The sequence below is a fragment of the Canis lupus genome, chromosome 20, assembly GCF_011100685.1.
Source record: "Canis lupus familiaris isolate Mischka breed German Shepherd chromosome 20, alternate assembly UU_Cfam_GSD_1.0, whole genome shotgun sequence".
Lineage (NCBI taxonomy): Eukaryota > Metazoa > Chordata > Mammalia > Carnivora > Canidae > Canis > Canis lupus.
Genome location: NC_049241.1, coordinates 52,078,474 through 52,104,908, shown reverse-complemented (window position 1 = coordinate 52,104,908; position 26,435 = coordinate 52,078,474). Strand labels below are relative to the sequence as shown.

General features: G+C 39.9%; 1 protein-coding gene across 1 annotated transcript; it reads right to left on the bottom strand.

The window, feature by feature from the left end:
* Window positions 1–14,570: 14,570 nt before the first annotated feature.
* OR1M1 (olfactory receptor family 1 subfamily M member 1) lies at window positions 14,571–15,512 on the bottom strand. The gene is given in 1 exon segment (NM_001388681.1): window positions 14,571–15,512. A coding segment is annotated over 1 exon segment (942 nt).
* Between the last annotated feature and the right edge of the window lie 10,923 nt (window positions 15,513–26,435).

Here is a 26,435-nt window from a genome sequence, read left to right as displayed (position 1 = left end):
GACTCTTGTGTCTTGGGAGGTTTTTGATGACTGCTTCAATTTCCTCCCTGGTTATTGGCCTGTTCAGGTTTTCTATTTCTTCCTGTTCCAGTTTTGGTAGTTTGTGGCTTTCCAGGAATGCGTCCATTTCTTCTAGATTGCCTAATTTATTGGCGTATAGCTGTTCATAATATGTTTTTAAAATCGTTTGTATTTCCTTGGTGTTGGTAGTGATCTCTCCTTTCTCATTCATGATTTTATTAATTTGAGTCTTCTCTCTCTTCTTTTTAATAAGGCTGGCTAATGGTTTATCTATCTTATTAATTCTTTCAAAGAACCAACTCCTGGTTCTGTTGATCTGTTCCACAGTTCTTCTGGTCTCGATTTCGTTGAGTTCTGCTCGAATCTTTATTAACTCCCTTCTTCTCTTGGGTGTAGGATCTATTTGCTGTTTTTTCTCTAGCTCCTTTATGTGTAAGGTTAGCTTTTGTATTTGAGTTCTTTCCAGTTTTTGAATGGATGCTTGTATTGCGATGTATTTCCCCCTTAGGACTGCTTTTGCTGCATCCCAAAGATTTTGAACAGTTGTATCTTCATTCTCATTAGTTTCCATGAATCTTTTTAATTCTTCCTTAATTTCCTGGTTGACCCTTTTATCTTTTAGCAGGATGGTCCTTAACCTCCACGTGTTTGAGGTCCTTCCAAACTTCTTGTTGTGATTTAGTTCTAATTTCAAGGCATTATGGTCCGAGAATATGCAGGGGACAATCCCAATCCTTTGGTATCGGTTCAGACCCGATTTGTGACCCAATATGTGGTCTATTCTGGAGAAAGTTCCATGTGCGCTTGAGAAGAATGTGTATTCAGTTGAGTTTGGATGTAAAGTTCTGTAGATATCTGTGAAATCCAGAAATGATTATTTTGAATCACTGTCTGTGAAGACTCATGATTCACATTTTGGGATGGAATCTTTTCTTAATCCAATACCTAATTTGATAATTTTCAAAAATTAATATTTGATCAGATAATGTAAGTCAAAATGAAGACAAACAATCCTTTAAAAGGACACATTATTTGTCCATGTAACAACAGCTCCAAAGTATTTTTTGGGCAATTTGATACCTTTTATATATGAAGTATACTTAACCAGAAAGCCAGAAATTTAAATTGACAAACTGATATTTTTAAGACTTCAAAATGATAAATAATTTTCAATAAAATTGACCTCAAACTAATAAACTTAAAATCTGTAAACAAATCAAAATTAAGTATTAGTTTAACAACAAACACCAAATATTTGTTAGAAGCTATCTCTCTTCACTGGTGACTTATTTTTAATCATAAAATTTCTAGCAGATCTTAGCTTTAAAGGCCTTTAATATTTGAAATAATTAGATGCTTAATGAGGAAATTACACTTACCTTTAGAATTACAAAAACCTCAGCTTTATAAAGTGTATCTATTCATGAAGATAATTTCTCTGGTGATCAAAACATAAAATTTAATATAGTACTCATATATCACTGGAGTATATATAGGTTTCTGAGTTATTTTTTAAACAAAATTTATAGATTCATTAAAAAAATTATGCTACAAATCATGGGCTTTAGAAAGGGCTTGCTAGAATCACAGCTGAATAACATTGAGTGGTTGCATGAGTGGCCACAGGATTCAGGCGTGAGACCTAGATGCTAACTTGAGCCCAGCAGAATCACCCAGTTCTCTGAGAACACAGGATCTATCCTCTTTTTCTCTTGCCTGCATTCTCTCCAATTGCTCTCAAATTCTCATTCTTGCTCCCACTCACTCTTGCTCTCCTGCTCGCTCTCACTCTCTTCTCTTATTCTCTGAGTCCAGTTACTGGACTATCTTTCCTCTTCTTGACATCACTGAGGCATGAGTCAAACTTGGCTCAGTTTCCTCCCTGGTGATGGCCAATAAAGATGCTGGCTCTGCTTCTAGGACAGGACAAGATGATGAAGTTACATCTTGGAGATTGAGGCTGCCTCATAGAGGCACAGGTAGGTATCCACCTGGCCCAAAGAAGAAAAGCTAGGGTAGGGATAAATTGTAAGAACAGAGGGAATATTTACAATTTCTGAGCCAATAAGAAGTCAATTCCCAAGGCTCCTTGTTAGACAAATTGTCCAATTTCACTTCTATTCCCCGAATAGTTGTTTCCTACAGGGGCTGAGACATAGCAGTAGGAAGACTCTATTGACTATTTGAGGTCTTTAGAAGGCAACTTGGTGTGTGGTGAGGAACATTCAACCACTGTGGGGGGATCTGAATATTTTTCATTGAAAAAGATGAAAATGGACTTCTTATACCACTCACAAAAAATAACAAAATGCATTAAAGACTTAAATGTAAGATATGAATTCATAAAACCAGGAAAGAACATAAGGAAAGCCTAAAGAGAGAGAGAGTCAGAGCACAAGTGCGGGGGGCAGAGAGAGAGGGAGAAGTAGACTCCCCACTGAGCAGGGAGCCCCACATGAGGCTCAATCCCAGGACCCCAAGATCATGACCTGAACCAAAGGCAGATCCTCTTAGCATAACTGCCTCTGGATAACATGCAACCACTCAATGTTATCCAGCTGTGATTCTAGCAAGCCCTTTCTAAAGCCCATGATTTATAGCATAATCTTTTTTTAATGAATCTATAAACTTGGTGTAAGTTGTTGGTTTCCCAACAGGCTCTGCGCCCTCTCCTCAGAAAAAAACAAACTCTCCTAGCCTCCTAACTCTGCCTCCCCCAAGGTCAAGGGCTTCTCCAAGAGGAAGTGCTCACTCTTCTTTGAAGCTAGTGCTCCTCATCAGCTCAAGAACCAAGAAACATCTCCCTACATTCACCCAGTGAGGTCACACCAAGAAACAAAGGCTGCTTCCAGCCCCACTTACCCTCAAGAGGGCAACTCTCTGGAAAGACACCATAGCTTCCTTCCACTTCTGCTAATAGAGCAAATAGGATCTCACCTGATGGGCACACACACACAGAGAGGTGGGCTGAATGGGTCTGCAGCCAGATCCTTGCTCCGGGTATTGGTCCTAGGGTAGCATTAGAGGGAGGCTCTACTTTTGTATTTTTTAGGAATTCAGTTTTATGAGGTCACTGCCAGATTATCGGGTCAGGGTCCACTCAATAAACATCCATGGAACCAACTGCTACATTAAGTGCCAGTTTTTAAAACCCTTTAATTATGGAAATCACCCAACCATAGACAAAAGTAGAGAACATAGTACTAGACGGAGTCATATGATATGGTTTCCATACCTTGGCTATTGTGAATAATGCTGCCATGAACATGGGAGCACACATATTTCCTCAAAGTTGATCTCATTTCCTTTGGATATATACCCAAAAGAAATGAAATTGCTGGATTACACAGTAGGTTTATTTTGTATTTCTTGAAGCTTTGTGCTGTTTTTCATAATGGCTGTACGAGTTTACATTTCCCACAAACAGTGTAATATTGGAGAAAGCACATATTTTTTCATTGTTTCTCTTTTTGTGAAATCTGCAGTCATTTAGATTCATTGCCTGGATACATCATTTCACGAAAGATTGCAAATGAAAGTATTCTTTCAGACTGTCTTTTAGGAGGTAGAATACTCCTACAAAAATAAACTTCCCCTCTTTAAGTCTCTGGTAAGTTTGAGGTACTATTTCTAGAAGAAAGTCAGCAAAAATGTTTGAATCTTTATATTATTTCCATTTATTTATTGGTTTTCAAAATAATTTCTTGTCTCCCTAACATTTCCCATAGGTGACAATGAATGTGTTTTTTTTTTCAATCATTATTCGAATCCCTGTATTTAAAAAAAATTTTTTTAAACAACAAAAATTTATTCTCTTATACTTTTAGAGGCCAGAATTCCAAAATCAAGGTTTGGGCAGGCTTAGTACCCTCTGGAGACTGAGAAATAATTGATTTTCTGCTTCTCTCCTAGCTTTTCTTGGCAGCAGAAGACCTTTGGCATTTTTTGGCATGGGACTGTAGAAATTCAAAATCTGCTCTCATGTTCACACGACCTTCTTCTCTGCATCTGTGTACCTCAAAACCATCTCTTTCTCCTTATATAAGGATGCCAGTCATTGGATTTAGTGCCCACCTTAAGATCATTTCATTTTAAAATCCTTACCTTCATTTCACCTGCAAAAACTCTAAATCTTCAGAGGGTCACAGTCTGAGGTTCTGGACAGACATGAGTTGGAAGGGAGGACAGTATTCAACCCATTAAAGTTCATTTAGAAATTGCTTCTAGGGGCACCTGGGTGGCTCAGTCGATTAAGCATCTTAATGTTCCTATTTTTCAAGAGTAATTTGGCTATTTAGAGTCTTTGAAATCCATATGAACTTTATGGTAGATTTTTCTATTTATGCATAAAATGTTGTTGAAATTTGCATGGGGATTTCATGGCATGAAATCTAATCAAGATTCATGAAACCTGACTCTTGGTTTCAGCTTACGTCATGATCTCAGGGTCATGAGATAGAGCTCCCAGCTGGACTCCCTAGTCAGAGAGGAGGCATCTTGAGATTCTTTCTCCCTCTATCTCCCCCCCACCCCAACTCACTCTTGCTTGCTCTCTAAAATAAATGTAAAAATACATATTTTTAAAAGAAACTGCCTCTAAAATATGGTTTAGCCTCACCTGTTCTTTTTTGTCTGATGCTATTCCTGTTAGACATGGCTACTAAAAGTCAATTTTCAAAATAGCCTTTGTGATTTTCCTTTAACATCTTTTAAAATGTAATTTTTAAAAGGATTCATGCTTCTTCTTTTTACCAAAGCAATAAATATTAATTGAAGGAAAACTGGAAAATACAGAAAACCTAAAAGAGAAAGTAAAACCACCTGTTCGGGTTTTTTTAGTTTTTTTTTTAAATAATTTTTTTTGTACCACTTGTATTCTCACTGCTCAAAAGGAAAGATTTTCTCTCCTTCCCCTTCCCCCCACCATTTTCACCATTTTTAACTGTACAACTCAGTGGCATTAAGTACATTCACACTTGTGCAACCATCCCCATGATACTTTCATCTTCCCAAACTGAAATCCTGTCTCTATTAAATGCTAATTCCCTATCCTCTCCCCCTCCAGCCATTGGTAACTACCCACTTTATGTCTCTATGAATCTGACTCATCTTTGCACTTCATATACGTGGAATCACACAGTATTTGTATTTTTGTGTATGACTTATTTCACTTAGCATAATGTCTTCAAGGTTTATCTATGTTGTAGCAGCAATGGGCACTTGGAGTTCTTCCCCACATGTAGCTATGGCGAATAACGCAGCTATGAACATGGATATACAAGCATCTGTCTGGGTCCTTGCTTTCAATTTGGGGGGGCATATACCCAAAAGTGGAATGCTGGATCAGATGATAATTCTATGTTTAAGTTTTTGAGGAACTGCCATACTATTTCCATAGCATCTACACCATTTTATATTTCTACCAGCAAAGGTTCCAATTTATCCATATGCTTGTCAAAGCTTGTTTTTTCTATTTGCTTGTTTTGTTTGTTTTTATAGTAGTCATCCTAGTAAGTGTGAAGTGATATCTCATTGAGGTTGATTTGCATTTCCCTAATAATTAGTGATGTTGAATCCTTTTTATGTGCTTATTAGCCATTTGTATGTCCTCTTTAGAGAAATGTCTATTTAAATCCTTTCCCCATTTTTAATCGGGTTGTTTTAGTCCTGTTGTTGTTGGCATGTAGGAGTTCTTTATATATTCTAGATATTAATCCCTTATTAGATATATGGTTTGCAAATATTTCTTTCCCATTCCATGAGTTGCCTTTTCTGCTGATTGTGTCCTGTTATGTGCAAAAGCTTTTAATTTTGGTGAAGTATGTTTTATCTACATTTTCTCTTGTTGCCTGTGCTTTTGGTGTCATTTTAAGAAATCATTACAAAATCCAATGTCATAAAGTTTCCTCTCTTTGTTTTCTTCCAAACTATTCTATAGTTATAGGTTTAAGTCTTTGATCCATTTTAACTTAATTTTTGTATATGATAGAAGGTAGGTGCTCAACATTTGGGACCATTCTTTTGCATGTGAATATCCAGTTTCCCGACAGCATTTGTTAAAAAGACAGTCTTTCCCCCCACTGAATTGTCTACCACCCTTGTCAAAAATCATTTGACCATATATGCCACGGTTTTTTTTCTGGGCCCACTGTTATAACATTAGTTTCTATGTCTGTATTTATGCTAGCACCATACTATTTTAATTACTGTAGCTTCGTAGTAAGTTTTGGGATCAAGAAGAGTGAGACCTCTGGGATTCCTGGGTGGCGCAGCGGTTTGGCACCTGCCTTTGGCCCAGGGCAGGATCCTGGAGACCCGGGATCGAGTCCCACGTCAGGCTCCCGGTGCATGGAGCCTGCTTCTCCCTTTGCCTGTGTCTCTGCCTCTCTCTCTCTCTCTCTCTCTCTCTGTGACTATCATAAATAAATAAAGAAAAAAATTTAAAAAAAAAAAAGAAAGAAGAGTGAGACCTCTAAGTCTGTTCCTATTTTTAAGAGTAATTTGACTATTTAGAGTCTTTGAAATCCATATGAACTTTATGGTAGATTTTTATATTTCTGCATAAAATGTTGTTGAAATTTGCATGGGGATTTCATGGCATAATGAATTTGCCACTTGCTTTAGGTAGTACTGACATCTTAACAATATTAAGTCTCCCAAACCATGAACACAGAAGCCTTTCTTGTTAATCTGTGTCTTCTTTAACTTCTTTCAGCAATATTTTGTAGTTTTCAGTATACAAACCTTTTTTTTCCTTCAGTTTATCCCTAAGAATTATATTTTATCTTTTTTAAATCCTTTTTTGATGCTATTGTAAATGGAATTATTTTCTTGATTTCCTTTGCAGATGGCTCATTGTTAGTGTATAGAAACACAACTGATTTTTGTGTACTGATTTTATTTTTTAAAAGACTTTATTTCATTCATGAGAGACACACGCACAGAGAGAGAGAGAGAGAGAGAGAGAGAGGAGCAGAGACACAAGCAGAGGGAGAAGCAGGCTCCATGCAGGGAGCCCGACGCTGGACTCGATCCTGGGTCTCCAGGATCAGGTCCTGGGCTGAAGGTGGCACTAAACCGCTGAACCACCCAGAGATCCCCATGTGTGCTGATTTTATATTCTTTGGACAACTTTGTATAGCTTTGCTAAATTTATTAGTTCTAAATTTTTTGTGCAACTTTGGGGCTTTCTACATATAAGATCATGCCGTCTGTGAACAGAGATCATTTTACTTTTTTGCTTTCCGTTTTGGATGTCTTTTATTTATTTTTTCCTGCCTAATTGCCCTGGCTAGGACTTCCAGTATCATGTTGAAAAGAAGTAGTAAGATCAGACATTCTTGTTTTATTCCCGATCTTAGAGGAAAAGTTTTAGTCTTTCACCATCGAGTGTGGTGTTACCTATGTGTTTTTCGTGTATGGCCTTTATTGTGTTTTTTGTTTTGTTTTGTTTTGATTTTTTATTTTTTATAATAAATTTATTTTTTATTGGTGTTCAATTTGCCAACATACAGAATAACACCCAGTGCTCATCCCATCAAGTGTCCCCCTCAGTGCCCGTCACCCAGTCACTCCCACCCCCTACCCTCCTCCCCTTCCACCACCCCTAGTTCGTTTCCCAGAGTTAGGAGTCTTTATATTCTGTCTCCCTTTCTGATATTTCCCATACATTTCTTCTCCCTTCCCTTATATTCCCTTTCACTATTATTTATATTCCCCAAATGAATGAGAACATACACTGTTTGTCCTTCTCCGATTGACTTACTTCACTCAGCATAATACCCTCCAGTTCCATCCACGTTGAAGCAAATGGTGGGTATTTGTCGTTTCTAATGGTTGAGGAATATTCCATTGTATACATAAACCACATCTTCTTTATCCATTCATCTTTCGATGGACACCGAGGCTACTTCCACAGTTTGGCTATTGCGGACATTGCTGCTAGAAACATCGGGGTGCAGGTGTCCCGGCGTTTCATTGCATCTGTATCTTTGGGGTAAATGCCCAACAGTGCAGTTGCTGGGTCAGGGCAGGTCTATTTTTAACTCTTACAGGAACCTCCACAGTTTTCCAGAGTGGCTGCACCAGGTCACATTCCCACCAACAGTGTAGGAGGGTTCCCTTTTCTCCGCATCCTCTCCAACATTTGTGGTTTCCTGCCTTGTTAATTTTCCCCATTCTCACTGGTGTGAGGTGGTATCTCATTGTGGTTTTGATTTGTATTTCCCTAATGGCAAGTGATGCGGAGCATTTTCTCATGTGCGTGTTTGCCATGTGTATGTCTTCCTCTGTGAGATTTCTCATGTCTTTTGCCCATTTCATGATTGGATTGTTTGTTTCTTTGCTCTTGAGTTTAAGAAGTTCTTTATAGATCTTGGAAACTAGCCCTTTATCTGATACGTCATTTGCAAATATCTTCTCCCATTCTGTAGGTTGTCTTTTAGTTTTGTTGACTGTTTCTTTTGCTGTGCAAAAGCTTCTTATCTTGGTGAAGTCCCAATAGTTCATTTTTGCTTTTGTTTCTTTTGCCTTCATGGATGTATCTTGCAAGAAGTTACGTGGCCGAATTCAAAAAGGGTGTTGCCTGTGTTCTCCTCTAGGATTTTGATGGAATCTTGTCTCACATTTAGATCTTTCACCCATTTTGAGTTTATCTTTGTGCATGGTGAAAGAGAGTGGTCTAGTTTCATTCTTCTGCATGTGGATGTCCAATTTTCCCAGCACCATTTATTGAAGAGGCTGTCTTTCTTCCAGTGGATAGTCTTTCCTCCTTTATCGAATATTAGTTGACCATAAAGTTCAGGGTCCACTTCTGGGTTCTCTATTCTGTTACATTGATCTATGTGTCTGTTTTTGTGCCAGTACCACAATGTCTTGATGACCACAGCTTTGTAGTACAACCTGAAATCTGGCATTGTGATGCCCCCAGATATGGTTTTCTTTTTTAAAATTCCCCTGGCTATTCGGGGTCTTTTCTGATTCCACACAAATCTTAAAATAATTTGTTCTAACTCTCTGAAGAAAGTCCATGGTATTTTGATAGGGATTGCATTAAACGTGTAAATTGCCCTGGGTAACATCGACATTTTCACAATATTAATTCTGCCAATCCATGAGCATGGAATATTTTTCCATCTCTTTGTGTCTTCCTCAATTTCTTTCAGAAGTGTTCTATAGTTTTTAGGGTATAGATCCTTTACCTCTTTGGTTAGGTTTATTCCTAGGTATCTTATGCTTTTGGGTGCAATTGTAAATGGGATTGACTCCTTAATTTCTCTTTCTTCAGTCTCATTGTTAGTGTATAGAAATGCCACTGACTTCTGGGCATTGATTTTGTATCCTGCCACACTGCCAAATTGCTGTATGAGTTCTAGCAATCTTGGGGTGGAGGCTTTTGGGTTTTCTATGTAGAGTATCATGTCATCGGTGAAGAGGGAGAGTTTGACTTCTTCTTTGTGGCCTTTATTGTGTTGAGGTAGTTTCCTTCCATTCTTAGTTTCTTGGATTTTTTAATCATAAAATGGTATTAAATTTTTTCACATGATTTCTCTTCAACAGTTGAAATAATTATGTGTTTTCCCCCTTCATTATGTTGATGTGCTATATACATTAATTTTTCCTGTGTTGGAACATCCTTGCATCCCAAGAATAAATCTCATTTGGTCATTTTGTACAATCCTATTACTATGTTGGGGTGTGCTAGTATTTTGTTGAGGATTTTTACATTAATATTCATAAGGGATATTGGTCTGTAATTTTCTTTTCTTATAGTGTCTTTGTCTGATTTCAATACCAGGGCAATGCTGGAAGTGCTCTCTCTTCTTTCTGGAAAAGTTTAAGTAGGATTGGCACTAATTCTTCTTTAAAGGTTTGGACCGCTGAAGCCATCTGGTCCCAAGCTTTTCGTTCTTGGATGATTATGCATTACTAATTCAATCTCCTTACTAGTTATAAATCTATTCAGATTTTTCTGTTCATGATTAGCCTTTGTAGGTTGTGTTTTTCTAGGAAATTGCCCGTTTTGCCTAGGTTACTTTTATTTGCTGACATGTAATTCCTCATAGCACTCTGTACAATCCTTTTTATTTCTGTAAAATAAAACTAATGTTCCCTTTTACATTTATGATTATTAACATTATGATTCTAGTTGAGTTTTCTCTCTTTTTTCTTAGTCTAGCTAATGATTTGTTCATTTTGTCGATGTTTTCAAAGACCCAACTTTTGGTTTTATTAATTCTTTTGATTTTCTATTCTTTATTTTATTTATCTCTCCTCTAATATTCTTATTTTCCTTCCTTCCACTAGTTTTGGGTTTATTTTGACCCTCTTTGTCTAATTACTTAAATTGTAAAGTTAGATTGTTAGTTAGATTTCAGATCTTTTTTATTGTAAGTATTTATAGCTATAAATTTCCCTCTTTAGCAATTGTCTTAGTCTGTTCAGGCTGCTATAACAAAGACTGGGTGACTTATAAATGACATAAACTTATTTTTACAGATCAGATGACTAGAATATCCAAAATCAAGGTGTCAGAAGATTTGGTGTAGGGTGAGGGTCTATTTCCTCATTTATAGATGGCAAACTTTTATTTTTATGTTTTTATTACATTTTTTCTTTTTTACTTAAATTTTACCTAGTTAATATACAGTGTAATTTTGGTTTTTGAGGTAGAGCTCAGTGATTCATCACTTACATACAAAACCCAGTGCTCATCACAAGTGCCCTCTTTAATATCCATCAACCCTCTAGCTCATCCCCCACCCAACTCCCTCCATCAACACTCAGTTTGTTCTCCACTGTCAAGAGTCTCCTAGATAAGATTTGTTTCCCCTCTCCTTTTTTTTCCCATTCCCATATGTTCATCTGTTTTGTTTCTTAAATTCCACATATGAGTGAAATCATATTGTATTTGTCTATCTTCGATTGACTTATGTCACTTAGCATAATACACGTTAGTTCCATCCATGTCACTGCAAATGGAGAGATTTCATTCATTTTGATGGCTGAGTAATATTCCATTGTGTATATATACACTACATCTTCTTTCTCCATTCATCAGTCGATGGACATTTGGAGTCTCTCTATAGTTTGGCTATTGTTGAGAGTGCTGCTATAAACATTAGGGTGGATGTAACCCTTTAAATCTGTATTTTTATATCCTTTGGGTAAATACCAAGTAGTGCAATTGCTGGATCATAGGGTAGTTCTATTTTTAGCTTTTTAAGGAACCTGCATACTGTTCTCCAGAGTAGCTGCACCAGTTTGCATTCCCACCAAGAGTGCAAGAGTGTTCCCATTTCTCTGTATGGATGGCAAACTTTTCACTGAGTCCTCACATAACAGAAGGGACAAGGGAGCTCTCTGGGGTCTCTTTTATAAGAATGCTATTCTGCTCATGACGTTCTGATTGCAGTCTATGAGAGAACTTTAATGCAGAGGCACTCAGCTAAGTCATACTCAAACACTTGATCCATAGAAACTGTGAGATAAATCTTTTAAGCATTGTTTTAAGTTGAACTATATGTTGGGTTCATAAAGCTTGCATAATTTATTCCAAGATTGAGAAGGGAAATAATCTTTATGAAAAAGACATGGACAACTCCTTAAAATTTATTCAAATGCAAACTTGTTCTTAATTATGCATCTGGCATTATACCTTTGGTGTTCTTACCATTAGTATTTGATTAATTAACTAATTAAGTAACTTTTTAATTTTTTATTTTTTTAAAGATTTTTATTTAATTATTCATGAGAGACACACACAGAGAGAGGCAGAGACACAGGGAGAGGGAGAAGCAGGCTCCATGCAGGGAGCCCGACATGGGACTCGTGGGACTCGGTCCCAGGTCTCCAGAATCAAGCCCTGAGCTGAAGGCGGCGCTAAACTGCTGAGCCACCCAGCTGCCCAAGTAACTTTTTTAAATTGTTATTTTCCATACTGGACTAGTAATGGTTGTTTTGTTTTGTATTATTCAATTTTATTTTTAAAATTAATATGAATCAATAATGTGTTTGTTTTGGTTTTGATGCATAGTGCTTAGAATTTTATCCCATGTATAGATTCATGGTTATTTTTTTTTAAGATTTTATTTATTTATTCATGAGAGACATAGAGAGAGAGACAGAGGCAGAAACACAGGCAGAGAGAGAAGCAGGATCCATGCAGGGAGCCTGACATTGGGACTCGATCCCAGGTCTCCAGGATCACCCCCAGGCTGAAGGTGGCACTAAACCGCTGGGCCACCAGGGCTGCCTTAGATTCGTGGTTATTAAAGGAAATAGCACCATTTGAGAATTTATGATCCCTAAAAATAATTGTGCTATGATTAGAAATAGGACATCCCCAAAATTTCCTCTCACTGCCTCTTTGTGGACACAGGGAAGGTTTTATGCCTGCTTGTTAAATGCTCTATCCCCAGTGCTGAGCAAAATAATTATCATGGAGTAGGCACTTGGTAAATATTTGTTGAATGAATAGATAAGGTATGGAGATGGAATAAATGGATATGCCAAAGCCAACAAGTGATGGAATTTGATATTACAAGGACTAACAGAACAAGTCTCTCCTGGGTTTGTGGTTTTCATTTCTTAAAACAAGATGAAGATAGTTTAGCTGACAAAAATTGTGAGCAATTTTTATTAGCCACTGGAATCTCTCATTCCACAGAGGAGGAGGTGGTCAGATCAGTGCTTTAGCTCAAGCCATATCTTTCTATATCAGAGAGAGAAGTAGTCACAAATATTCTGAGTGCCAGGTTGTAATGATCCTCTGAGTCTGCAAATTCCAGCTCCCTTCCAGCCAACACTGTAACTACTTCCATGCACGTGTCAAGAGAATGGAGGGAACTTAGGAAGGGAGGGGGCTGTGAATCAATCTTCACCTGTCTTTTTGGTTATGTGAAAAAGGTCATGACCAGATGCATGGGTACTCCACGGCAAGGCTTTCTCTTTCACAGCTGCTGGACAGAAAAGGACACAAATAGAACCCAGTAGTGGTCCCTTTAAGGAGAACAACCACAGACAGCTGGGAGCTGCAAGTGGAAAAGGCTTTCTTCCTGCCACCTGCAGAGGGCAGAGTCCAAAATTATTAAATTTTATATTTTATCTATTAGGATATTCCCCCACGAACTGGATTTTTTCATATTTTTCTACCTGTAGTTTCACTAATAGTTGTTATACTAGGACCAGGCCTGGATATCTGTTTGTTCAACTGAGAAATTCTATTTTAATTATCACGGAAGGAATTACCAAAGGCAAATTAGATGTGTCATTATTCAAAGTCATCCTGCTTAAGATGATGTCAGCTCCTTAGCACCATTTGAAAATTTCTGGCCCTGCTAAGTCACCACTCATTTTACTTCAGTTGTAAATCTCCATATGAGTATTAGAACTACTATGCAATTAAATAAATGAAATTCATTGCTATCATAGGGGCTTTAGAATAACTAACAAAGAATGGTGTGTGGCACAAAATAAGCTCATAATGAAGAGCTCTCATTTCTGTTGTAAACAGTATTACTACTCATACGCATTCCACAGGCATATATGGTGATTGAGATATGCCTCAGCTTCCTTCTGCCTTTGACATTCATGATTCAATTGATTGGTATTTTCCCCTTTGGCTATCAAGACTTATACCATCAGGTGGTTCTTCATTTCCTTAATACACAATCTGAATTTTTTTCCCTTGTGTTTATACAATTTTTATCTAGCACATGCCGCCCTCTCCCCCAGAAGATAGAATAGGAGTGAAGATGAGGGGGGTGGTCATGACTTACCTCGTGCTCCCTGACTTTGTTCTTGGAAGTCAATGAACTACCTGGTTCTCATTTAAAAAGCCAAACTCTTGAATTGGTCTCAAAGTCCTTGACCTGGCATTCCCCAAGTCATTCACCATAGCTGGATTTTTTACTTCACAAACGCATCCTTCTCTCTCTTTCTCTTGCTCTCTGAACTTTTCACATATTGTTGTTTTTTATTTTTCTGATACTATATCTCCTCATTTTTGCCTGAAAAATATCATCTTATCCTTTGAAGTTTAGGATCATCTCTCCTAGGAAACCTTCCCTGATTCCCCCTTCCAGATTCTGTCTGGTGTTCTTGTTCTATCTATCCTTGCCCTCATGTGCATATTTCATCCCATTATAATTAGTGTTCAGTATCTTCTCCTATATTCAACTACAAAATCCACACAATAGGGACCTTGTGTCTCCTGCTCACCACTCCATGGCCAGCACTTACAGCAAGCCCAGAATATGAACTCCATAAGTATTTGTTGAGAGCTAAATGGATTTTGAACCAGGAGAGATCCAATCTGGTAGGGCTAGACTGATCCTTCTGGGAAGATAGCAATAGACATACCCAAAAGGACTCCTACTGGTCTCAGTAATTGAGAAAATAGTAACAGGACCATCTTGAGATTTCCTTTTAAACTTCTACAATTTAAAATTCCAAGTGGCTACTCTCCCAAACCGTCCAATTCCTTTCTTTTGTCCGAGACCCTAGATGTTGAGATCCTACTTCCTGGAAGTTTCCAGATATCCTTGTGGTCAGGAAGATGAAATTATCTTTTTACTAAAAAGCTTCCTCAGGGCCCCCTTAAGATCTCTGTTCCTCAGGCTATAGATAAAGGGGTTCAGCATGGGGGTGACCGCAGTGTACATCACAGCAGAGGCTTTCTCCTTCACAGCTGTGCGCACAGAGGAAGGACACAAATAGACCCCAATGGTGGTCCCATAAAGGAGAGCAACCACAGACAGATGGGAGCTGCAGGTGGAAAAGGCTTTCTTCCTGCCCCCTGCAGAAGGGACCTTCATGATGGCCACAATGATGCGAGCATAGGAGGCCAGGATGCAGATGAATGGTGTGGCTATCACCATCCCAGCCACAATGAGCACAAAGATCTTGTTCACAGATGTATCAGTGCAAGAAAGCCTGAGAAGAGGAGTGAGGTCACAGAAGTAGTGAGGAATCTTGTTGTTCCCACAGAAAACCAAGCGCACCATCAAGAGGATATGAGTGAGGGAAATAAAATAGGAAAACACCCATGGGCTACCGGCCAGCAGGCCACAGAGGTGTGGGCTCATGATGGTGGTGTAGTGTAAGGGGTGACATATAGCCACAAACCGGTCATAAGCCATCACAGCAATTAAGACACTATCAACAATGCCAAAGAAATGGAAAAAGTACATCTGGGTCAGGCAGCAGGGATAGGAGATTGACTTGCTTTTCATTTGGATGTTCACCAGCATCTTGGGGACTGTGTTGGTAGCCAGACCAAAATCAACCAAGGAGAGATTGGCCAGGAAGAAGTACATGGGAGTATGAAGGTGGGAGTCTGAGCTGATGGCCAGGATGATTGAAAGGTTTCCCATAGCCATGACCACATACATGCAGAGGAACAAAGCAAAAAGAAGAGTCTCCTGCTCTGGATTTTCTGAAAGTCCTAGGAGGATAAATTCGGATGCGCTGGATTGATTCCTTGATTCCATGGGTATGATTCCTCCGGAAGTATTGAAAGGGGGAAGTTAGCTGAACACTATGAAGATGATTCTGTAAGTTTAGATGAGCTTATAACCAATTTCTTATCTGTGCTATTTACAACACTAGCTTCCATATTTTTGTACCTTGAACAATTGGTACATTGCAGCAACACAGGTTTGAAGACTCAATTCAAAGAAACTTGACCTGAATATTCCCATTTCAGATAAAGATTGGGAGAGTACATCATGCATGGATCTTTGCTGAAAGAATTACAGAAGAATATGCTCCAGGTTAAAATAAATTGAATCAAGACAGAGGAAGTGATGTCTGAGAAGCAATGGTTTACTAAGAAATTGGTATATATGTAGGAAACATTTAAATAAAACACTGAGTCTGTGAAGAAATAATTCTAAAAAGTGTGTAATGAAGGTGAGTTAAAATAATAGGCAACAATAACAGAATATATTAAGGTAATTAGAATGAAATTATTATAAGATTCTTGCATTGATTTTCAGGAGAATAGGAATATTGAGTATTTTGTACCTTCTATGTCAAACACATATGATAAAAGACTTTGTGAAATCACTCAAATAATGAACATAGAGTATGTAGCTTCTAATTTGGTACAATGGGCACACCAGGAATAAAGAGATTTTCATTATACTACCTGGAACAGGAAAGGTGTTTTGAAGTTGACTCATATTGTTTCACAAGAGTAGAAACTTAAACTTTAATAAATTCTGTTAAAATGTTGGTAGCTTAAAATTGATCATTATGATCATACTCACACTATGGAAATCACCAAATGCTATGAATCAGAGTGTGACAGTTTGCCCACTACAAAGTCAGAAGGAACACAGTCCACAAGACCATCCCCACTTTGACACTAATTCCATGGTTAAGGGTTCCCCTAAAATTCATAATTTCAGAATTCACTAAAAAGACATACAACTGCTATACCTATGGTTAGAGCTATTATGCTCATGGTTAAAGTTTATTACAGTGATCAATCATATTCTAATAACTTTGTATGGTGACAGATAGTAGCTACACTTATTGTGGTAAGCACTGCATAATGTATAGAATTGTTGAATCACTATACGTTGCATCTGAAACTAACATAACATTGTATGTCAACTATATTTCAATTAAAAATGGTTTGTTACAGCTAAAGGGTACAGATTAAAATCAACCAATAGAAGAAGCACATAGGGCGGAACCCAGTAAAATCCCAAATATAGAACCTCTATTGTCCGCTATCCTCAGAGTCGAGACAGCATCACTTTCATTATACACAAAATACTGCCAATTAAGGAAGCTCTCCTTAACCTCGGTGTTCAGAATTTTCACTGAGACTCAATCATGTAAGTACAAATGACTGTCCACATCGCTCATATCAGTCTCCAAGCTCTAGTCCTCCTGGAGAAGGACCCAAATCCCCTCTGGAAACCACATTATTACTACCTTTTGTGGCCATTTCCTCCCTAAGACTATCTGGTACAGTCAATCACCACCCCAAATTACATCTAGTGTGACTTAAGACCTCCAGACAAACCAAGACACTCTTATCAGGTATGAAATTCCAGGAGCTTAGAAATTACCTCCCAGAAGTGTTTTGAGCAGGGATAAATTCTTTATCACACAGGCAAACTTCCACCATCCTTGGCTAAGGCTCTCTTATAGCAACATGATTTTATGCCTAACACTTGTCACTGTCAGTATAGATAGGGATAAATTTAAAGAAACAACCGATTTACCCTATAAAGTCATTACAACCCTTTTCATATTTTTGTCACTTGATCTACCTGTATTTATACATTATGATAGACTTGTGAATCATTTAGCACAGAAAATCATTGACAATTAGCTAAAATCAGCTTCCTCAGACCAGTCATTTTCCATTACTATTACATAACAAGGAGGCTTTAACTCAATTTCCCAATACATTAAACTGTCAGTATCAATTTTAGAATCTTACCAACAATGCCAGTGTTATACTATATTTCAGTATGGTAATAGATGCAAACTGAAATATACAAGTCAGAGACACAAGGAATATTACCAGGGTTCCAGTCAGTCATTAACAGTGAATCCAGTCCATTATCCTATCATATGATCAAAATGTCATCTAAAGCAATGCCACTCAGAGTTACAGCCTTCCATCTGACTTGGTCAAGTTCCAAAAGCAGAGGTGACCTCAGCATCCGGTATAATTGAGCTAAGAAACAATATCATCTTTTGCTCAGAGCCTGTGTCAAGGCAACAGTATAATGTTGGATTTCCCTAACTGCCTAATCTATGTAGGCCTTTACCCTCAGTTACTATTCTCCCTTTTCCCCATTTATCATTTTTTTTCACCCAACCTTGCACATCTTTGTTGTGTTCCTCTGCAGGCCCAGATGGTGGTCAGAAATATTTAACCAAGTGCTTCCCCTTCAGTCTGTTCCCACCTACATGGAATAAAGTTATATAGGTATAGAACTGGCGGCTATCTGGTCTACTAGGTGATAGAGCTGCATTCACTTCTAGCCCCAATTTTGCTAGATGGGGTGAAGGCAAAATCTAAATTGTCAGTCTCCAATAAAGATGGAGATTTAGGGATTTAGATAAAGACATAAAGATTTAAAGGTATAGTTGCCATTCCTTGATTAGGGATTATCTTTGCACCCAGCATCCACAGAGTAGCACCAGTCCTGGGATTATTGTATCAGGGAGAAAAAATAAACTTGAGATGATGTAAGGAAGAATTGCAGTCATAACACTATCCTCCCCAAAACTTACCTACCCAGATCCCCCAGATAAATAGAAGAATCTATCTATTCCTGGGCCTCCTCATGTTGAGCGTGATAGCATGCTTGTGATGGTGTATAAGCCAACACATCATGCTGCTATATCTCTGCCTGTTTTAGACAACACTGTTTCAAATGTTCACTCCAATTCTCTACCAAACTATTACTCTGAGGATGAAAGTGTGTTCCTTGGTCCATCGCGATATAGTATCTCCTGATTCAGTTCTTCCATAGTGTCTTGAGCATTTTTATCTGCCATTGAGTGTGAAAAGCCTAGTGCAGAGTAAGTGTTCTATCAAGACCCATTTGGAGCTTTGGTCAGCAAATCCATCTGATTTGTCAGCTGTGTTTATGGATTTCCCTCTGTCCCATATCCAAACTTGGACCAGAGTCAGGATCTTTCCCAATATTGTCCTTCAACTACACTTTAGCTGTTACAGATAACAGTAACTAAGTGATTGCATGGAAGCTAAGCTTATTTCCTGTTGGCTTCCATTTCCTAATGCATTCAGTGAGCCAATCCTCAGGATTTTTAGATCCCATCATTTAAAAATTCTATTGATAGGGATGCCTGGGTGGCTCAGCAGCTGAGCATCTGCCTTTGGCTCAGGGCATGATCCTGGTCCAGATGGAGTCCCACATCAGGCTCCCTCTGGGGAGCCTGCTTCTCCCTCTGTCTTTGTCTCTGCCTCTGTGTTTTTCATGAATAAATAAATAAAATCTTTAAAAAAAACCCTATTGATAACTTTTACCTGTAATAACTGAGCATAGCACAACTGCAGTTCCATACACAGACCCTGTGGCCATTCAAGAGTCAAAGTGGAAGGATGAGTGTTTTTCAGTGAATTAGCATCATCCTAGTGAATACTGCTCTGACAGGACCTGCAAGGAGTTGGGACACTATGAAATTAAAGAGAACACAGTCCATAAGGTCATTCCTATGTCTGACATCAATTGCAAGTTTCAAGGAGTCCCCAAGCCCCCTGAGATTCATTAATTTGCTAGAAAGACTCATAGATCTCAGTGAAAGCTTTTATAGTCATGATTATGGCCATTACAGCTAAAAGGTATTTTTACATTGCCCAAGGTTGATTAAATCAGCCAGGAAGTGCAAGAGCCCCAAATGGCAACACAGAAGACCCAGCCTTATCACCCCCCTGCAAAGATCAACAATTATACAGCTATCTGTGAACAAAAACAAGCTCTGGGAGAGCTCTAGAATCCACTCAAAGAGTTTTAGCAACACAGTAGAATACAAAACCAGAGATTAATCACACCAGAAAAGAAGAAAGCTTCTTTTTGCTCATACTATCCTATTCCCCAAGTCACCATCAAGAAGCACCGTACACAAAGATAGACTCAAAATGGATGAAAGATCTAAATGCGAGACAGGAATCCATCAAAATCCAAGAGGAGAACACAGGCAACACCCTTTTTGAAATTGGTCACAGGAATTTCTACGAAGGCAAGGGATACAAAAGCAAAAATGAATTATTGGGACTTCATCAAGATAAAAAGCTTCTGAACAGCAAAAGAAACAGTCAACAAAACTAAAAGACAACCTACAGAATGGGAGAAGATATTTGCAAATGACCTGTCAGATAAAGGGCTAGTATCCAAGATCTATAAAGAACTTCTTAAACTCAACAGCAAAGAAACAAACAATCTAATCATGAAATGGGCAAAAAACATGAACAGAAATTTCACCAAAGAAGACTTACACATGACCAACAAGCACATGAGAAAATGCTCCGCATCACTTGCCATCAGGGAAATACAAATCAAAACCACAATGAGATGCCACCTCACACCAGTGAGAATGGGGAAAATGAACAATACAGGAAACAACAAATGTTGGAGAGGATGTGGAGAAAGGGGAAGCCTCTTGTACTGTTGGTGGGAATGTGAGCTGGTGCAACCACTCTGGAAAACTGTGGAGGTTCCTCAAAGAGTTAAAAATAGATCTGCCCTATGACCCAGCAATTGCACTGCTGGAGATTTACCCCAAAGATACAGATGCAGTGAAACGCTGGGACACCTGCACCCGATGTTTATAGCAGCAATGTCCACAATAGCCAAACTGTGGAAGGAGCCTCGGTGTTCATCGGAAGATGAATGGATAAAGAAGATGTGGTCTATGGATACAATGGAATTACTCAGCCATTAGAAACAATGAATACCCACCATTTGCTTCGACATGGATGGAACTGGAGGGTATTATGCTGAGTGATATAAGTCAATCGGAAAAGGACAAACATTATATGGTCTCATTCATTTGGGGAATATAAAAAATAGTGAAAGGGATTATAGGGGAAAGGAGAGAAAATTGGTGGGAAATATCAGTGAAGGTGACAGCACATGAGAGACACCTAACTCTGGGAAACAAACAGAGGGTAATGGAAAGGGAGGTGGGTGGGGGGTTGGGGTGACTGGGTGACGGGCACTGAGGGGGGCACTTGATGGGATGAGCACTGGGTGTTACACTACATGTTGGCAAATAGAACTCCAATTAAAAAATATAAAAAAAAATAAGGACCCTCCCAGCTAGAAAGACACACACACATACACACATCCCGCCTGGAAGACCTGTGTTGCACAGTCAGTTAAGCATCTGCCTTCATTCAGGTCATGATCCTGGAGTACTGGGATGGAGCCCCACATTGGGCTCCCTGCTCATCAGGGAGACTGCTTCTCCCTCTCCCTCCGTCCCTCTCCCCACTCATGCTCTCTTTCTCTTAAGTTCTCTCTCTCTCTCTCAAATAAATAAAATCTTAAGAAGAGAAAGGAAGAAGGGAATGCAAGGGCCGGGAAGGTGTCATTGACTGAAGGTCACGTGAATGGATGGTACGGGAAGGGAAGAGGTAAGTGAAGAAGCTCCAAGAAGCACTCCCGACTATCCCTGCCTCCCTCCCTCCCTACCACACGGACGTCCTGCCTACTTACTGTCAGTCCTTCTTCCCGGAAGGAAAGAAAGGAAGAAAGCAAGAAAGATCGATCCCCTTACCAGGAATGAAAGTCAGGTAAGCAGCCAGCTTCTCCAGTCTTCTGGGGCACTACGCAAAGGACTTGCTTCAGATTTACCCCACCCAAACCCTACAAAGCTGACATATATCGACACAGCAAAAACAAGGAAGAAAAGCAGCCACACAGCATAAGTGACTACAGTTCCCAGTGATCTGCTTTACAGATAAACTCCCCAGATTTTACCACTGAAGAAGGAATCAGTGGTGAGCACAGCTGTCAGGACCACCTGCAGATCTCATCAGCTTTTGCCCCACAGTGATTCCCATTCATGGAAGCCAGCTGCCTGAGTCCCTCCCTGCCCTGGCAAGAGCCCAGGAACCCCACCTGCAGTCAACTCAGGCCTCTGCAGCTGCACCAGTGCAAGACACCAGACTAGACCCCCGCCCCCACCCCGCTCTCACAACCATGTGCATCCTTGGGACTAGCCACCCCCAGCTGTGTACCTGTAAGCCTGACACTCATCATAAGCCTCTATGCAGTGCAAATGCCAGTAGGGAAATTAAGCAGCCATGGGAAAACACACCAACAGCCAGGGCCCCCATAGCCGCCAATGAATCCATAGCTGGCCCCAGCTCTTGCTGCCTTCTCTGACCCCCACCACTACACCACACATTCATGTGTCTGCAACCAGTCCCTACCATTACATAGGTACCTACTGCACTTGTCCCCACAGCCAAATGTGTGCACATCACTGGCTCCAGCCACCACTCCTGTCTGCTGTGGTCCTTAACCGAAGGATCTGGAGGCAGTGCCAAGGACCCCAAGAATCCTTGCGGCCACTGCAGACACCTCACCAAGGACCACCACATAGTTGTCAGTGCTGTGGGTCCCAGCAGTCATCACCCCTCCCTGTCCAAACCACCACAAGCCCCTGCACTTGCACCCCACACCACTAGACCCAGGGTCACAGCATGCTCCAGCCTGCCCCAACACACAAATGAAATTGTTCTCTTACAGAAGTCAGTCCATAAAGTTGGAAGAAGTGTCTACTTCTGCAGACACCCATGCAAATCCATACTTCTCACTTTACTACTGCCCTCCTAAAATGATGTTTTTTCACCAGCTTTGTGGGACGACATGCCAATCTCTAAAATATCATCCTTCCTTCCTGTCTCCATGCTCCTTCACATTTCAAGTTATTTAATAAATTCCTAATATGTACCAAGCACCACAATAGATACTTTATATGCATGATATATTGTCACAGCAACAAACCATGAGGAACGGGTCATGATCCCTTTTTACAGACGTGATCATTGAAACCCAAAGAGGAGAAAGGATGTGTAGCTCCCACAGCTCTTAGAGGTGAACTTTGTTCTTCCTGAGTCCAAAGCTCACAGCCTTTCCACTGAGCCATGCTGTCCTTCTGCATTCTCTTTTCCTGGAGTTCCCTGGCCCACTTGCTATCATCCACCAAATTTTACCCCTACAGAGCCCCCTGTCAAAGGTGGTTCCTTACTCTGTGGTTTTGTTTTGTTTTGTTTTGTTGTCAGAGAGAGAGCACAAGCAGGGGGTTGCAGGCAGAGGGAGAAACAGACTCCACACCGAGCAGGGAGCCTGATGCAGGAGTCGATCCCAGGACCTCAGGATCACGAACTGAGCCAAAGGCAGATACCCAATGGACTGAGTCACCCAAACGTCCCTTACTCTGTTTTGACATCAGATCAGAGATTACGCCCCTCTATAGCACTGCCAACATCCTACCATGAGTGGTATCATAATTTGGCTAAAAGACTGATGTTTTTAACACCAAAAGGAACTAGCAAATACCTTTTAAGTTAAATTACTAACTGAATCAATGTCCTCATCTCATATTCTTCTGCACACCTAAGCTATCCCTCACTTACTTTGTCATCCTATGTCCTTCAAAGCTCTTGGAAACGCTTTAAGTCTTACAAACTGGGAGACTCATGTTTTCCCTTCTTCTTGGTTAGGCTCTACTCAAGTAAACCCAAATCCTATCCTAGATGAATCCCTGGACTTGTTTGTAGGGCCTCTCAGCCTGAAAAGATCATGAAATCCAAGGGCTTCGGGGACTCAATGGTTGGAATAATACATGTGTCTTGGAGGGAATGCCTTTGTGTTTTGAGGTGCTCAAGGGGGCTTGGAAAAGCAGGTCCAGATACTAAGAACTGCGTCCTAAATCATTGGCTTTAGAAAGTGATTGGTGGCATTCTAGCTGCACTAGTTTGAGCTAGGTGGATAGGTGTGGTCCTTCGATTCTGAGCTGGGAAATGGTGCTGAGCTCAGCCAAGCAAAATCTCCCAGTGTTTTTGGCAATACAAAGGCTGCCACCTACTCACTTTACCAACATTCATCGAGGTTCTCTCTTGCTCTCCTTGTCCCTCAAGCCCATTTACTGGGCTACCTTTCCTCTTCTTGACATCACTGAAGCAAACTTGGCTCAGTTTCCTCCCTGGTGATGGCCAATAAAGATGCTGGCTCTGCTTCTAGGACATGACAAGAATGATGAAGCTATGTCTTTGAGACCAAGGATCCCTCATAGAGGCACAGGTAGGTATCCACCTTGCCCAAAGAGGAAAAGCTAGGCTGGGGATGAATTGTAAGAACAGAGGGAATATTTACAATTTCTGGGCCAATAAGAAGTCAATTCCCAAGGCTCCTTGTTAGACAAATTGTCCAATTTCACTTCTATTCCCTGAATAGTTGTTTCCTACGGGGGCTGAGACATAGCAGTAGGAAGCCTCTATTGACTATTTGAGGTCTTTAGGAGGCAACTTGGTGCAAATTGTAGGTTTCCCAATGTGCTCTGTGCCCTCTCCTTAGAGAACAAACTCTCCTAGCCTCCTAACTCTGTCTCCCCAAGGTCAAGGGCTTCTCCTTGAGGTAGTCCTCACTCTTCTTTGAAGCTAGTGTTCCTCATCAGCTCAAGAACCAAGAAACATCTCCCTACATTCACCCAGTGAGGTCACACCGAGAAACAAAGGCTGCTTCCAGCCCCACTTACCCTCAAGAGGGCAACTCTCTGGAAAGACACCATAGCTTCCTTCCACTTCTGCTAATGGAGCAAATAGAATCTCACCTGATGGGCATACACACAGAGAGGCGGGCTGAATGGGTCTGCAGCCAGATCCTTGCTCCGAGTATCGGTCCTAGGGTGGCATTAGTGGGAGGCTCTACTTTTGCATTTTTAGGAATTCAGTTTTATGAGGTCACTGCCAGATTATCAGGTCATGGGTCCACTCAATAAACATCCATGGAACCAACTGCTACATTAAGTGCCAGTTTTTAAAACCCTTTAATTATGGAAATCACCCAACCATAGACAAAAGTAGAGAACATAGTACTAGACTGAGTCATATGAAATTGCCAACATTCCACCATTTTTGGCCAATAAAACTGGCTTTTTTTACATGCTTATTGCTGGAGTTCTTGAGCAGGCAGTCTGGTACCTGGGTTGCCAGGTGGGCAGATCTGGTGCTTGTATACACAGGGACCAACCTGGCTTCACTGGGTTGGGCCTAGGGCTTGTGTCTATATGACTGGGCCTGGATCCTGGGTTCATGGGGGTCAAACAGGCACCAGAGACCACTGAAGTGGGTTTGGTGCTTGGGTCTGTGGTAGCTGACCTGGAGGCTGGGGGCCCTGGGGCCAGCCTGGTAGTGGGAAAGACCAGTTTGAATTCATGGGAACTCACTTGGAGCCTAAGGCCACAAGGTTCAGCCAGATGCTGGGGTCAGTTGGGAGCTTGGGGCTAGCCTGGTGCTGGGGCAAGCTTGGAAGCTGAGTCTGTGGGAGCCCACCTGGAGATTCAGGTCAGAGGGGCCAGTACAGTGCTGAAATGGGTTGGGATCCTGCCTCTCTCTCTGTGTGTGTGTCTCTCATGAATAAATAAATAAAATCCTTTTTAAAAAAAAAAGTACTTTTATGTGGCTATAAAAGTAATGTTTACTACATAATTTTTTAAAACATTTAGGTATAAGGAAAATCAAATGATCACTTCCAAAAGAAAATTGGCATTGCTGTTTTAGGGCATCTATGTCATGACTTTGGCCTACTGCTTAAGAATAGTTAAAAATATAAGCATATGTGTACATGTGAAGTTATGGTTCAATTCTTTTTTTTTTAAAGATTTTATTTTTTTATTCATGAGTGATACAGAGAGAGAGAGAGAGAGAGAGGCAGAGACATAGGCAGAGGGAGAAGCAGGCTCCCTGTAGGGAGCCTGATGCAGGGATCAGTCCCAGGACCCTGGGATCCCAACCTGAGCCAAAGGCAGATGCTCACCACTGAGCAACCCAGGTGTTCAATTATTAAGAACCTGTGCTCTGATACCAGATTACCTGTGTTAGCATCCTGGCCTCACCATCACTTTCTATGGGGATTTACCGCTACTTTTTAAATCCCGGTATCTTTATCTGTAAATTGCGGCAAATAATTGTATCACCTCATAAAGTTATTATGTCCATTAAATGATACAATACATACAATGTGCTTATAAGTATTTCTGACACAACTATGAAGCACTAAATACAGGTTAGCTGGGATAACAATAACACTTATGATGGTGATGATGATAATTTATTCATATGTCTATTTCTCTAGAGAAAATAAATGCACAAAGGAAACAAAACTCAACATAGCAGCCCTTCATTTCGAACAAGGGCTTTGATTTCATTTTCAAGTGTACAATCTAAGCCTATAGAAAATCACTTGATTCTTTCAGGTACAATTTTGAAGTATATTCTAGGTTTTCTATTTAACTCATTTGGTCTACATATTCCTGAGATCAGTACCACATCATTTTTTAAAAATTCTTTTTACTTTATTTTGACAGTTGCTTAAGCATATCTATTATTCAGCTTCCCTAAAATATTCTTGGAATTCCTATCTTTTTACTCTTGCAAGTAAATTTTAGGCTTTTTAGTTATCTTCTAACCTGAGTTGGTATAATTTCACAATTACATCAACTTCTAGAATTATTTGGAAAGAACTGAAACTTTATGATATTGAGTCTTTCCATGTAGAAACTGGTGTGTGTTTCCATTTAGAGAATTTTTTTGTGTGTGTGCCATTTGTTTTCTTTAAAATGAGGTGAACATGGAATTTTTTTCCTGACATTAGCTCACAAGTGCCCCCTGGTTGTCATCTTTCTCT